This window comes from Zophobas morio, unplaced genomic scaffold, assembly GCF_036711695.1.
Source record: "Zophobas morio isolate AGI-343-1 ecotype UQ-CSIRO unplaced genomic scaffold, CSIRO_AGI_Zmor_V1 ptg000049l, whole genome shotgun sequence".
NCBI lineage: Eukaryota > Metazoa > Arthropoda > Insecta > Coleoptera > Tenebrionidae > Zophobas > Zophobas morio.
In genome coordinates, this window is record NW_026972154.1 from 2,180,304 (window position 1) to 2,196,556 (window position 16,253).

Genomic DNA, 16,253 nt, shown 5'->3' on the forward strand with positions numbered 1-16,253 from the left:
CAAAAAAAATTACAGAACGGGTGGGTGGGCGGGGCTAACTTTAACTTTTTCCTACAGAATCTTTTATAAGCAAACCATAGCCCCGACAACCCACCCCCCTTTCATTTCAGTGATTACTCTTAATATTGTTCAGTCATTTACCAAAATCAGTTTTGTCTTAACAAATACTAGCCACGCCCACCCACCCTTTATTTTTTTAGGGGGTATATTATTGACCAAAATCAGTCCTATCTTAGCAAGTACTAGCCCCGCCCACTCTCGCCGTTCTCATTCTAGCGACTGTTTTTCTGTTCAGTATGAGATCCAACTTTTGTTCGGGTTAGATAAAATGAATCGCTGAAATGGAGAGGGGGTGGGTGGGCGGGGTTATTTATATGTTCTTTGGTAGAATGCGAATGGAAAATAATAGAACGTAGGCTGTTAGTAAGGAAAAAAAAGCTCTAATCGTATTTTTTTGTTATACTACATGTTTGCTATAAGATTTATTTTTTATTTCAGAAGAAAAACAATAAGAAAACGGGTGGGTGGGTGGGACTAAGTAATTTAACTTTTTCTTTTAGAGTCTTTTATAAGCAAGTAATAGCTCCGCCCGTCCACCCTATTTTCATTCCGGAGATTACCGTTAATATTGTCCAGTCATTTACCAAAATCAGTCTTATCTTAATAAATACTAGCCCCGCCCACCCGCCCATTGTTTTCTTAGAGTATATGTAATTTGCCACAATCAGTCTTATCTTAGCAAGTACTATCTCCGCCCACCTGCGTTGTTCTCATTCTAATTATTTCCGTTCAGTCTGAGATCCACTTTTCATGCGGACTAGATATAATGAATCACTAAAATAAAAATAGGGTGGGTGGGCGGGGTTAATTATTTGTTCTTTTGTAAAGTGGGAATGGGAACTAATAGATCGTAGGCTGTTAAAGAAAGAAAAAGAAAGCTTCAATCGTTTTTTTTTTGTTATAGTATTTGATATAAGATTTATTTTTTATTTCACAGGACAAAAAAATGAGAGAACGGGTGGGTGGGTGAGGCTAACGTTAACTTTTTCATACAGAATGTTTGATAAGCAAAAGCAATTTTGTCTTAACAAATACTAGCCCCGCCCACCCGCCCTTTCTTTTCTTAGAGTATATGTCATTTGCCACAATCAGTCTTATCTTAGCAAATACTAGCCCCACCCACCCACCCTTTATTTTCTTAGAGGGTATGTTATTTACCAAAATCAGTTTTTCAGTCTTATCTTGGCAAGTACTAGCCTAGCTCACCGTTCATCTTCTATTCAAACCAGATAAAATGAATCACTGAAATGAAGGTGGGGTGGGTGGGCTGTTGAAGAAGAAAAAAAAGCGCTAGTCGTATTTTTTTTTAACATATTTTGTATTTTTTAATTAACTATCATGTATCCAGAATAACTACTCCTATTCAGCATGGCTTTGTTAAGGGCAGACACCTGGTATAATAATAAAGTAACTTATATACATATGATTATATCTAACAACAACCAAACAATATTGGATGCCTTATTTGCCTTTGTGGCCAGTTGACTTAAGTGACTCCTTTTAGAATGAATGTGTACCCAAGTATTTGAATTCTTTTACCACCTCTATCTCTTTTTCCTTGCCATATTAATTTTATCTTACACATTTGTACCTTTTTACCAGACATCCTTAATTTCGTTTTCTCTGAATTCACTTCTAATTTTTTCTTTTTCATATATCTTCCCATGTTAATCATCATTGCTTTCATTCTTTTTTCGTCCTTTGCTATGATTACCAACTCGTCAGCTGACGCCAGACACCACCCCCTGCATGGATCTTTCTGAATATTTCCTCAATATCTTCTATAAAAGCCGGAAACGGGCTGGGGCTCAGTGAGCATCCCTGTCTTACTCCCTGACATATATCAAAAATTTCACTCTCAGTCCAATTTACTCTTACCTTGCGTTCCGTTTTCGTATAGGTTTCTTCTGTCTTGCTTACTAATTTTTCACCTATTACTATCACTCTCTCCACATTCTCTCCCTATCTACGGTTCGAGCGTTTGGGCATATTGAACTTTGGTAACTGTTTTCTTATTTCCTTCTAGCAATTCCATGTTTCCTCCATTGTTCAATCTTGATCTCTTCTGTAACTGCTGTCTTTTTCTTGGTTTCTTTATTAATTCCTCTTTGTTTTTTGTTTTCGTATTTTGTTCTGTACTTATGCCTTATTTTCAGGTAATCGTCTTTACCTGGCTTGTTTTTCTTCAATCCCTTAATATTTTTCTCGTATTTTTTCCTCAATTCTTTACATTCCCTACCCAACCAGTTATTTGTTCTTTCACTTCTCTAGTAGCTGTGGATTTCTATAGCTTCATTCGCACTTAGATTCCATAATCTCGTTTATATCTCCTGTTGGCGCAAACTCCTTCCTTTTTAGTCTATTCTGGTAATTTATTAACCCTTCTTCATTCCAAAGCTGTTTCACGTACATCTTTTTCTTTTCACTTTCCTTTCTTCTTCTTCTTCTTCTACATTTTAGTTATGTTGATTTCCAGAGGTAAATGATCGGATTCTGTCATCATTTTTCATTTACAACTTCATTTGACAAGTTCATAAACACATCGCATTAACATTCCATTTGCAGTTTGTTTTGTATTAAAACATGTTAATATTTTCCTTTATATTCCGCAAGGTGGAAGAATAGCTATGTTTATATTCCAGGATATGCAACAACCTTGTTAGTTAAGTGCTAAACCGTTATTATCGTTCGATTTGTTTTTATTTACGTTTCGAAAGGTGAAAATAATGTCTTAGTTTAGTACTTTGGGTGTCCGAAGTGTGTCGGACAGTGCCAGAAGGGAAAAGTGGCGCCCGACTTGGCCCTGGGGGGATGGTGTGCGGCGAGCAAGGCGGACGTTTTTGTGGGAGACAGGAAAGAGTAATGACGGTGCTTGGAGAAGCAAAAATGCTTTACAGCTACGATCTCCATCATGATCGCGTGTACTCTTCCGAGTAATGATTAGACCATTAGACTTTCATTGGCGATTAGCGGTGGAAATTATACGTTTCCGCGTGTGAATTGACCAGGATGAGCAGAGATTGTACTAACTATCTATGCTGAGTGTACACATGAGTTCTACTTTATGGTTCGAAGGGATTAGTCGTGCTGTAATTAAGTCGGAGAAATGGAATTGTGTGATTTCAATTGCGGTGGGACTTTTGGATTTTTTTGTCATGGTGATGGGTGTCGAAGGCGAAGATGACCGAATTTTCCAAGTGGAATAGACCTAGTCATTGCCTAGTTTCATTTTGTGAACAATGGAAAAATTCAGGAAAGAAGAACAAGAAGAATAATAAAGAAACAGAGTACGTAATATCTAGATATAAAAAAAGAGAAAGTAGCGAGAAAAGGATTGAGTTTTTGGTGTTGTTTGAAAAAGTCTTTAGTGCCGCAGAAAACATTTTGATTCAGAGTTGGCACTGAATAAAGACCAATGTGGCTGGACTGAAAAATTGGCTTTGATGCTTGTTAATTGGTCAGCGCCATTTCTAAGCAGCCACAGTGGCGACAGAAAAATGAAATCACCTTGAAAAAATAGAGCTGTCGCCATCTAACTCGTACCACTTTAGACGTAACAAAATAGAGTGTCGCCGATCAAATTTAGCATATCGTTTTCTAATAAACCATAAAAAATTAGTACACATTTACCATCTACATGTATTTCTTTTGCCTTCGAGCCATCCGACACGTGCTATGTCGAAACTGCAAAAAAAACTGATATATTGCGTATCCATGCGGAAGTAGCCGTAGATGTAAACGCAGGCGTACGCAAATTGTGTATGACAACGGCAAATTATGCGCATAGTTGTTGGGTTGACCCACGAGGTCTAAGGTCACTCCGGTAAACCGCTACGGCACACTTTTAACATCACAATCAATGCAGTTTTCAAGGTACGCCTACACATCAAAGTTTACTATACGAGAGACAGGCGAACCGGTGAAATTAATTCTAATATCGTGGGGAGAATCAAGATAAGAAGACGCATTGCTATATACAGTGAGTTTAATTAGTCGGCAGATTAGGATCGGACGATTTGGTGAAGACGGAGGAGGATCGACGACGAAAACCTCGTTGAGTACCCGAGGGAGTCGAGAATGTGGCGTTTTTCCAATTTATTCAGGCAGCGGCAAAAATGTCCCATAAAAATAATTTGAATGTACGTATGGTCATATGTACTCTCTATTCGAGACCTTGATACACATTATTTCTGCCGGTACGTTCTAGTAAAAGGCAGTGTTTTATTGCCACACATTATATTTTTCAGTGTCATTTTTACCGTTTAAATCCCTTCGTTCTGTTTGTTTACATTTCACTAAGCGCAGTGACGGTGCCGATGTGGTACCGCTGGAACTATTCCGAAAATTGGGATGAATGCAGACGCGGAGACTGAAATTAAATTCACGAGGAAGTGAAGGATGAGAAGGTCAAGAGCGAACGCGAAGACTTCAGGAATTTTTATCGCTTCGGAGAAAAAGAAACCCGGATTTTTGGGCACAGTGGATACTCGACCTAGGAACTTCCCCGTCTGTATTACAATCAAATTTAAGTAGTGGAAAAATGGAAATAATAAAAGAGAAACACTGTGACACTTTGCACACACATATTTACAAACAATGCACAGATCAGACTAATCGAGGCAATAATTTATTATTCATTGGAATAATAACAAATTTGCCATGTGTTAAAGCTATTACTGCTTGCTCCGTTACAATAAATACAACACCATTAAAAAAACCCAAGCAATCTCATTCAGTACCGCTTCAGTACCAAGAAGCTCAAAACCACATACGATGAATTTTTATCTTGCACAAATTAGTATTTTGCTAATTAAGCGAAAAGTACCACTGTGGTACCGCGACTAAACTCGTTCAGCCCACGCCCGAGCCCATCTAGCTCGCCACTAAATTAGTACCAGTAATAACAATAATTTAAATTAATTTCAACAAATTGAACATTAAACTACCGAATTATGTAAATGCAAAGTGCCCAATAAATTTTTATTAAAAAAGTATTTGCATACGAAACGTCTAAAAAAGGAGACAATTAATTAAATCTTATGCAAAACATAACGCATTATTAAGTACCCACTTAGTACGAACACAGGAACTGAAACTGAAACTAGAGTCGTCGATTAACTTCTCACGTAAACGTAAGATTACCTTACAAATATTTCGCATTTGTGGTAATCATGCGGAATAAATTATTATGACACGGTTAATAAAATATTATGAATGTATGGTAGGTGTCGCGAGTAAATTAGAAAACGTATACGGTCATTTATTATCGTGTTCATTGAGATTGCAAATGTAGAATGCGTTTAAGAATGCGAATGATAGTGAGACCACCGGTTAGTACTTTAAAGAGGAGCGCTCGATGCGTGGAAGACGGGAATGGGTTTGGGGTGGTTGGTGAGGGATTTATGGCTTGGGTGGTGAGAGGAGATTATAATTTATAATTCACACATGTGTAATGGGGGACTTGAATAATGGTACCACCTTGACGTGAGAACTTAATTAAAGTTCGTGGTGATGGAGGAAATTGGATTCGAATTGCATAGGGAGAGGAAGACCTTCTTTTTGTAGGACGAGTCGTACCGTTTTTACCATTTATCTGTATCGAGACGTCGTGTTTCTTGTTCTCTCTGACTCATGTGATTTGCACATATATTACGTATTCTTTTCCTTCAAACCACCATGGTACTGTGATTATGTTACATGTAAAGGTTATATCAATACCTCAAAAAATCAAATCAACATCAATTCAGGTAATACGCTATAATTATTAATGTACTATTATGGCGAATGTGGTTTAATTACAGAAAAATATTATCATTATGAGAAAAGTTGAGGTAAAGTTCAGTGCTAATAAACACAGTGCACCAATATACAAAGTAATGCAGAAATGTTCTTATCTACAATATCATATTTAACAAACACAGCCAGATTTTGATTGATGACAGTCTGCAGTTGTTTGCCCTGATAACAGGTCCTATTTGCATAGGATCGATGGAAGTTTATAATTAACCTGGAGAGCGATTATGAAGTTAATACTGTTTATGTCTGGGAAAACAGAATTGTAGATGTTAAAAATGCTCTAATAAACAAACTATATTCCAATAAAGCCGCCATAACAAAGCAAAAGTAAACAAGAAATGAACTTTTAACATTTGCTTTAACTGGTACTATAAGTAATGGAGAGAAATTAAAGCTTATGCAAATTTGTTTAGGTTCGTCCACTCAACATTTTATTAGTTCGATATCCTACCAGTATATTTTTTTCACATGATGTAGTACTTCCAACTTTTCTCGCGTTATATCCACGTTGAGTTGGATACTCACAATTTCGGAAGTTCGTTTTCAAAATTCCTAATAAAATTGTTCTCATTTTTTATAGGAGTCTGACCTTTAGATTCCTAATGATCGTTCTTGAATTCTTTCTAGAATTTGTTTTATATCTTTTGAGGACTGAATGGGGTCTGTGTCTATCGATGCTTCAGGTGGTCACAACTGGAACCTTTTTAAATAGATCTTACACCACATTTTAATTTTTTTTTTGCTAAAAAACTGGGTTAAGCGTTGTGGCGTCCTTTTAAAAAGGTTAGGCAAGGTTAAGTTAGGTTAGGTTAAGTCAGGTTAGGTTAAGTCAGGTTAGGTTAAGTCAGCTTAGGTTAAGTCAGGTTAGGTTAAGTCAGGTCAGGCCAAGTCAGGTCAGACCAAGTCAGGTCAAGCCAAGTCGGACTAAAAAAAAACGTTGATTTGACTATAGGAATGAAAAGTTGATTGACAATTGCGTGCCTTTAAAAGGTCAAGTCAGGTCAGGTCAAGTCAGCGAAGGTCAGATTAGATCAGATCAGGTCAAGTAAGGGTTATTGTGCTTCTAAAACGTCAGGTCAGACCAAGTCAGACCAGGCCAAGAAAAGATAGGCCAAGTCAGGTCAGACTAAGTCAGGTTAGGTCAAATCAGGTCATGTCAAAAGGTCTGATGAGATTAGCTTCTAAGAAATCTTGAATTGACTATAGGAAGTCAAATCAGGACAGACCAAGTCAAATCAGGACAAAAAACGTTGAATTGTTAAAGGAATGAAAAGTTTATTGACAATCGCATGCCTTTAAAAGGTCAAGTCAGTTGAAGTCAGATTGGATCAGGTTAGGTCAAGTGAGAATTTTTGTGCCATTGTTGCCAGGTCAGACCAAGTCAGGCCAGGCCAAAACAGGATAGGCCAAGTCATATCAGACTAAGTCAGGTTAGGCCAAATCAAGTCAGACCAAGAGGTTTAGTCAGATCAGCTTTTAAAAAATATTGAATTGACTATTATAAGAATGTAAAATAGATTTGATTAAAAATAAATGAGTTCAATCAGGTCAGGTTAGGTCATGTTTGCTTAGGTCGGATAAGGTCAGGTGAGGATTTATGTATAACAAGTAGTCCTGGTTGCTTTTAAGAACTCTTCTAAGCAATATTCGATTGAGCGTCGTGGCGTGCTTTTAAAACGTCAGGTCAGGCCAAGTTAGCTGAGACGAAGTTGCCAGAATACAAGAGATACAGCCGAACATGCGATTTGAAAAGTGAAGATCGGGCTAAAAGTAGAAAAAAGATAAATAAACTGCTAGTGAACGAAAAAAAAATAGAACCAGGTGGGGAAATTCGTAAATTGCGAGATGAATACCAAAAAGAGAAGAAAATCTGCGATGTAGACGGACAACAGAGAGTTTAAGGAAAATGAAATATATGAAATACTGTAGAGTCAACATTCCCGCCTAACTAATATTGAAAAATGGTACCGCTGAGTATCTAGTATTAGGAGGGGTTTTAGCGAGTATACCTATCCGGAATAGAAGGGCATCCCACACTATCCTCACCACTGAACACCAATGGGAGGGTGCCAACAAAAGGTTATCTCTCCACAGAAAAAAAGGCCGGACAAAGTCAGTTCAGGACAAGTTAGTCGTTCAAACTAATTTTTAAAAAACCTTCAATTGACTGCATAAATGTAAAGTTGATTTGATTAGGAGAAAAGCGCTCAATTGCGTGCCTTTAAAAGGTCAGGTTAGGTCAGGTCGGGCCATGTCATGTCAGGTCAGATCAGAGACTGAGAGAATCTGAGAGAGTCAGATGGGGTCGTTTTCAAATTAGTCTTCATCTGCTATTGGAAAAACCAAAGTTGTATGCGAAACTCGTATTGTCAATCCAAAAAATAAATTAAAGGGCAAATCCACAGATCATAGATTTTAGAAACGGTTTTAATTCCACAAGCTGAACCTACATATTTATGGTACTCTAGAAGTGAAAACAGTGGAACTATACCTAACCAAGTTAATACAAAGCTATTTAAAGGACCGGATAGAACTGACTTGCGGAGTGCCACAAGGTTCTGCCCTGGGGCCTACTCTATAAAACTATATGAACGACGGACTTCTTGACGTCAAAATGTTCCAGACAACACATTTGATAGCCTTTGCTGCCGATCCATCATCCATCATAGTATTGACGAAAACTCAGGAAGAACTCAAGGAGAAATCAATTCAGTCCTTTAGAATAGTAAAAGATAAGCTAAAAAAAGAAATAAAGCTACCGTTGGCCAAAAAAGAAAACTGAAGTAGTCCTATTCTAGCACAGAGTACGGATTTATAAAAATAAAAAAAATGGACCCGAAAGTACCTCATATTGCATCAAAGAACAGCATACAACAGTTTGGAATACATATAGGCATGGACCTCTGAAAATAGCAACTCACCTAAATGAGAAAAAAGATTATAGTAGTAGTTATATAGTGGGGCTGCCCTCATTTGACCTGGGCTAACAGCCCGACTACTTCTTATCGAACGGGCACGGTCCTGTTTTGGGCAGATTCGAGTTCTAACCCGACTATCCCCTCATATAACTTAGTAGAAAAGTACAGATTTATAAATAAGTGTGGGCAGGTTGGCCGAGCGATGTAAGACGTTAGATTTAAGCTCTGATTCTCGAAAAGGAGCGTGGGTTCGAATCCCACACCTGACATTTTTTTTTCACCGCATTTTGCGGGATTTTTACTAAAGCTTTGTATTAAAAGTCTTTTATTCTCTTTAAAGATTTTTGCACTCACAAAAGCTTGCAAGTGTGACTCTTTATTCAAGTCAGAAATGAAAGACAACATTTTAGCTTTACAAACAGTAAAACAATTGAATGCACAATACTAAATAAATAACGGACGAGCAAATCGACATTTATATAACTCTCGAAAGGAGCGTGGGTTCGAACCCCACACCTGACTTTCGTTATCACCGTATTCTGTGGGATTTTTACTAAAATTTTTTATTAAAAGTCTTTTTTTCTCTTCTAAGATTTTTGCAACCACAAAAGCTTGCAAGTGTGACAATTTATTCAAATCACAAATAAAAGACAGCATTTCAACTTTACAAACAGTTAAACAATTGAATGCACAACCGCAAAAGAGATGGGGGATAGAAATCGAGTCTGCGCAAAACACGACCGTTCCCGGAGTCAGGTCGACGGAGCACCAGGCGATGACAAATTTTCGATAAAAAATAGTGGGGCTCCTAGCTCAGGTCACATGAGGTCAAACTGAGCTAGCAGCCCCACTATATAAATACTTATACACAACCACGGATAAAGAACAGGAAATGACATAGGAAACGAATTAGACGAAGAAGAAACAAAAATATGACAGTACAGATCGGAAACAACGGGTAGAAGAACTTGACAAGAAGGTTAATAAAAGAGATAAGAACATGGAAACAAAGAAAATACGGGGAGGTAAATTTCTTCACAACACAGCTAGTTACAAACCGGACACGGTCTTTTTGATCAGTAGGTACCTAACACAAATCGATAAGGTAGATAGAAGCAGATACCTGCATGTTCTGCCAAAAGCAAGATAGACTGGAATAAACTTTGCTACATTGCATGACATTGGAGAAAGAAGGAAAGCAATGCGAAATAAGTTTTGGTGAAGCAGAGAGTTCATGGAGACAATTATGGACCACGGGTTCCTGGAGATACCCAAGGTATTTTGTCTCCTTCTGATAAAAAGGTCAGATGAGATTAGGGTCAGGTTAAGTCAACCATCACCTAATCTCAACAGAGCTGCATGGTTTTCTGTCTGATATCTCTTGAGTAGATCTTGTTTGTTACTTAGAAGATGTTCTGAAATGATTATGGGAAGTTATTTGTCGTTATGTACCTCCACTTTTCAAAATGTTTTAATAAAATACCCATGAAACATGATTCACAGGGATAGGTGTCCCCTGCAACATATGTAGATGATATTAGATAAGTATATAACAAACAACAAGCATATTTTGAAACTAGACCTTCCTGAGCCTAGAGCTTATTCTATGTTGTTTCGTTTAAACAAACATCTTGCAAGTAAGTCAAGTGGGTTTTCCAAGTTATGTAGGTTATTTTGGAATCTGTGAACAGTGTTTGGACTTCTAGAGATTTTACTGTGGAGATTCATTAATGCAAGGTTACAAGAATATCTTTCGATAAACTCCTAAATTACAAGGAGATATTTTACTTTTACAATTTGATAAAATATCCTGAAAGGCTTTCATTGATGACGCTACAGAGTTCATCTGAGAGATGTTAAATATATGACTTAACTACAAATTGTCAGGCTTTGTCTAACACGCGATTTCATATCGGCTGTTTGTCGACGCTTAGTACAAACTCCTTCAATTGAAAGACAGTATTTTTAAAGACTGCCGGTTTTATCTGGATTAGAGAAAGATATCAAATATAAGGACATACGTGCAACTGCAGAAGCGTCCATCACAGTTCAATAATTCAGCTTGCAGCTTTTACAGCTATAACTATTGAGAAGTAATAAAGATTTGTTAAAATCAATAACGACTTCGAATTCTAAGTACTCTATTATAAGTATGGTTGGACTATAACTGATTTTATTATCCCATCACTGACCCAATGAAGCAATGAGAACGGCTTCCGCTTTCACTGAAATTTTCTTAAACGTATTTATTCTTCCTGAAACGCACTGTCAACTCACTAATGAATAATTTAATAAAGATGTTCGTGATAAGTTATCTAATCCTTAGGAATGCTATCCACAACTTTTATTAACACATCCGAATGCTATAATCGCAGTGTGTATTTTAATAGCACTGAGTTTACAGAAAACATAGAAGCCAATAACTTGAAAAAGCTAAGAAAAAAAAAGTTCTTTGATGAGGCAGTCTTCCTCCTATGAAACTTTTCCGCATGATTGGTAAATAACTATTGTTTGGCCTATTTTAAAAGTAGGATGAGTTTGACCCGAATAATGAATGCTTAATTACATCACTGTTGGTGAATGGCAACACTCAGCACAGCCTTGTGTCGAAGAATTTAGAATAAAAACCCCATATTTTTCAAAACAACCATAAATTTGGATCGATATTGGTAGGTGATCCTAGAACAATTCATAAACCAACTAATGTAGAGCTGCAGCGAGAATACCTTCAACAAGATGGTGCTACGGCTCATACAGACAATGCAAAAGAGTATTTTGACCACCACTTGATTAATCAAACAGTTATCCACTGAATTTTTGGAAAACGCGTCAAAATCAATTTCTTCGTAAGTGCAACAACCATCGACTCTATCGAGGTAAACCCTCCCGGAAACCAAAATCGGCCACAAACGTGACAGCCATTGACAGTCCGGCACCGTCTTCGTCTCGTCGCGATCTAAGTGGGCCGTGCATCTTGTAACTCCCCGATAAAGCAAGCACGACTTGAAGATTCTCAACACATCAATTTTACCAACATCATCTATTATATGAGGACGTGAGCAGTAACGGCTCGTCGTGTGCGTGTGTGGGAGTCCCGTTTCGTCTCCTCGTTTCGTGTATAGATGGCGACACGGCCGCAGCCGGCCGATTTGCAATTTAAACGCGGCATTTACATAAGTGTATGTCTTTGTCAACGAATTTGACACGGCTTATTACATACGATCGCACAATGAGTAATGATAAAGAGCGGAAGACTGCACGCCTGTCATTTGCATACAATGGCGCCAATTTTTGAACTAGTGCGGAGAGATGGCAGAGGGCGGGGCACTCACCTGGTGGCGGCTTGTTCGGAGGCGCCGGGTTGCGCAACCGCTGGGGCGGGTATTTGGGCACCTGGAGGACCACGGGCGTCTTCACGCTGAGGTCCACGGGCTCCATCTGGACTGGGGGGCCTTCTGCCTGGAACAAAAATATTATTTGAATACGGATCCTTCGATAATTAAGTTTAGGTAGTACTCTGGTGTTCCTCAGAGTTCCGTATCGAGTCCGTTATTTATAGCAATGATTTTGTTGACTCTTTCAGTGTTTACTATTATGCAGATAGTTAAAAAAAACAACAAATTTAAAGTAACAGAATATGACTCGACTTTTAATCGAAGGACCTTCCCGAAAAATTTTTATTAATGAAGATATAAGAATACTACTGAAATAACACGACTTTTCTACTTCAAATTTGAACTTCCCTCACCTCTAAAGTTCACTTGAACAAGTACAGCTTTGAAAAATGATCAGGGTAAAAACTCAACACAGGTTCATAAATTGCAAATGGAGGAGTACGTTACTACAAAATTTAAATAACATTGGTCATCTACACAATATTCCTTCATTATATACATACAACATTTGACAACAATCGGTCCGGTAGTTTAGAAGATTATCTGTCCAATAAAAATCAACATAGACACGGACAAACGACAAACTGCGGACAGACAGACGGAAACGAGAGATCTATGTTTTCGTATTCTAGAGGTTATGAAACGTTGAGAAAATATAAAAGTGGCCAGTCGCCTGCGCTCTATTACAATACTTGTTTAGCATACCCTCGGAAAGTAAATATAGTTTTCTAAATGTTATTATTTCCCGAACGTAAGTTAAGGAAGTATTGTAATCGAGTCCATCGACCGACTTCCGACTTTTATGTTTTCTCGACCTTTCATGACCCCTAGAGTACTAAAAAAATAAGTTTCCCACTTCCGTTTGTCTCTGTCTGTCTGTTTGTCTACCGTGTGTCCGGATTTTCGTTAGATATATAATCTCCAAAACTACTTTACCGATTGTTGTCAAATTTTGTGTATATATTAGGAGTATCTTGTAAATAGTAAAATGCTAACCAACATTTGGCTAATTATCCCCACTACCAACGGGATAACGTCATCTCCAAAATTTACAATAGTGATTTTTCAAAATTTTACAACATAAAGTACTTCTGCACCTGTGGTGCATGAATGCGTCTAGAGTTTTACCTTAGATAATAAGATTTTTGAAAAAAATTCAAAATTGTATAACAATATTTTGTAATTTAACTGCAAAACCGAAATATTACAAACGTAATCATGGTAAATTATTAATCAAAATTAATTCGTTCATCCCCTCCCCTTGAGATCTTCTCAAAATTTTGCCGAATAAATTCTCTCTGAAATATGCAAAATATTATAGCTCTATACTTGTGGTTTATTAGCACTTACAGTTTTTAGAATTACTTATACAGGATGACTCAAAAAAAATAATAACTGAGTCAATTTATGTTACTGATGAAATTAAGAACTCAATTTTTCCCCAAAATGTTTTATTTTGACTTTATAAGTTTTTTCAAATTTCATAATTTTTCGAAAAAGAGGTATTTGTTTTATTGTACTGCAGGGGTGAGGGAAGTTCTGTCGAAATAGTCTTCGACATTTTTTTCATGGTAAGGCCTATATGTTAAAATAAAAACTCTCTTTCCAAAATTTTCAGTCATTAAAAATTTTTATAAAATAACATGCTCCTGTACTTATGATTTATGAGCCTGCCTTGAGGTTTTCCTCCAGGCATCCAAATTTTCGAAAAAAAAATGGAATTTGTATAGGAACCTTTTATATTAGTATAAGCGAAGTTGGGTCATTCGTTAGCTTATTGTTAAAAGTGTCTGATTTCGATCTTGTAACGCGAAGATTACGAATGTTCGATGATCAGTTGGGCTTTTTTGTTTCTTAGACTGTCACTGCTGTTATTTGTACTTTTTATTGACCAAATCAATAATGGTACACCTTATTGTTTTATTATTAGTAATACACTGCACGTGTCGGAATTGACATACGTGTTCTTGCTGAAATATTGATCGGAACATTTTCAAATAGGAAAACTCACTAGAAATAGAGGCACAGCCTTACGCTTTATAATGTGTTCATAGTTTTGGAGCAAGTGTGAATTCGTTTCCCATCATGGATCGAGAAGTGCACTCTAGACCAAATATAAACAAGTTAACAGAATGTATTTTCGTAACATGATGGGTTCTAATCAAAGGAAGTGGCGAAATATGGGTGATTAAAGTGTGATACATTAATGAATTTCGAAAAGCAGGTTCTATAAGAATCTCTAAAAAAAATAGTGTCATAAAAAAATGATGTGTTAGACATTTATAGTTGTTGTTAAAACATATACATACGGTGTTATCTAGTTTCTTACACTGTTACCAGTAGCATTATTCATATGTATTTGATTTAATTTATACGACGAATAAAAGAAATCGTCAGAATTGACATAGGGCGGGTGGGCGGGGCTTATATTTTGCCTTTCTTTTTCTTAATATACATGGGCATCTTTTCACAATAAGAAACTTGGAACATGGTTAAAATGGTACATTTTTGCAAGGAAATATAAATTTTGCAATTATGGGGCGTTTAAAATTTTTTTCTATTTTAAATTTCATGTTATGAAAAGAAGTCTACACATATTAAGACAAAAAGACAAAATGTAAGCCCGCCCACCCGCCCTATCTCAATTGTGATATTTTTTTTATTCGCCGTAAATCAATCGGGCGGAGCTTAATTGTAAGCGTATTTCTTTACAAGAAATTAAAAACAAGTTTTTAAGTATCGTGTTGTAAAAAAAATACTATGTATATTAAGAAAAAAAAAAAAAACTCGCCCACTCACCCATCTTAATTGTGATGATTCTTTTTATTCATAGAAACTTAAAACACATTTAAAATTGTAAATTTCTGTAAGGATTTTGCAATTAGGTTCCACCCCCAGGTCTGACAGCGAATGAAAACTTCATTACTATTTAGATCAGGGCAGGTATGGGTGGGGCTTAATCTTTGGCTTTAATTTTTTCTTAATATACATAGGATTCTTTCAATAAATTCTTACAGGGTAATTTCTTGTAGAGAAATAACAAGGATTTTGCAATTAAATTCCCCTCCTTTGGCTCTCGACGAATAAAAAACAATCGCCACAATTGAGATAGGGCGGGTGGGCGGGGCTTGTATTTTGCCTTTTTCTTAATATACGTAGTGGCCTTTTCGAAACTTGTTTAAAATGGTAAATTCTTGTAGACAAATATGGATCTTGCAATTAAACTCCGCCCCTTGATCTGACAACAAATGAAAAATTCATCACAATTGAGAATTGACATGGGGGGAGCCTTATCTTTGGCTTTATTTTTTTTCTTAATATACGTAGTAGTCTTTGAACAACACGATAGTCAAAAACATGTTTTTATTTTTTCGTAAAGAAGTAAGGATTTTGCAGTTTAGCTCCACCTTCTTGGTTCACAACGAATAAAAAAAAATCATCACAATTGAGGTACGGCGGGTGGGCGGGTCCACATTTTGCCTTATTTTCTTAATATGTGTTGACTTATTTCGACAACAAGAAACTTAAGACATGTTCAAATGGTAAGTTTGTATAGGGAAATATCCATTTTGTAATTACGCTCCGCCCCTTGGTCTAACAACGAATGAAAAATTCACGACGATTGAGATTGAGACGCTTCTTTTTCGGTTTTCTTTTTTAATTAATACATTTAGTTTTCTTTGTATAACACGATTATTTAAGAATATATTTCACATGGTAATTTCTCGTAGAAAAATAAGGATTTTACAATTAAGCTTCGCCGCTCGACTTAATAAAAAAATAATCAGAATTGAGATAGGGCGGCTGGGCGGGGCTTATATTTTTCCATTTTTTTAATACACATAGCCATCTTTTTACAACAAGAAACTTAAAACATGGTTAAAATAGTACATTTTTGTAAGGAATGTTTATTTTCATGTTGTGAAAAGAAGTCTACACATATTAAAACAGAAAGGCAATAAATAGAGGTTATCACATAATTATAAAAGTTCCGAAAATAAAATTTTATATTTTTTCGAAAACACGTAATTTGTTAGACTATACTTCAAGGGCGAGGGAAGTCCCGTCGAAATAACCTTCCACC

At 36.6% G+C, this 16,253-nt stretch overlaps 1 protein-coding gene across 2 annotated transcripts in view; it reads right to left on the bottom strand.

The window, feature by feature from the left end:
* LOC135142680 (Krueppel-like factor 5) overlaps positions 1–16,253 on the bottom strand; it is a 222,415-nt gene that overhangs the window by 74,048 nt on the left and 132,114 nt on the right. The window contains exon 4 of one of the 2 annotated variants that reach the window (XM_064074430.1): positions 12,107–12,229. In XM_064074430.1, coding sequence (XP_063930500.1) covers positions 12,107–12,229 — 123 coding nt within the window. Of the gene's footprint in view, positions 1–12,106; positions 12,234–16,253 lie in introns of both variants that reach the window. The other variant, XM_064074429.1, reaches the window with a different exon arrangement.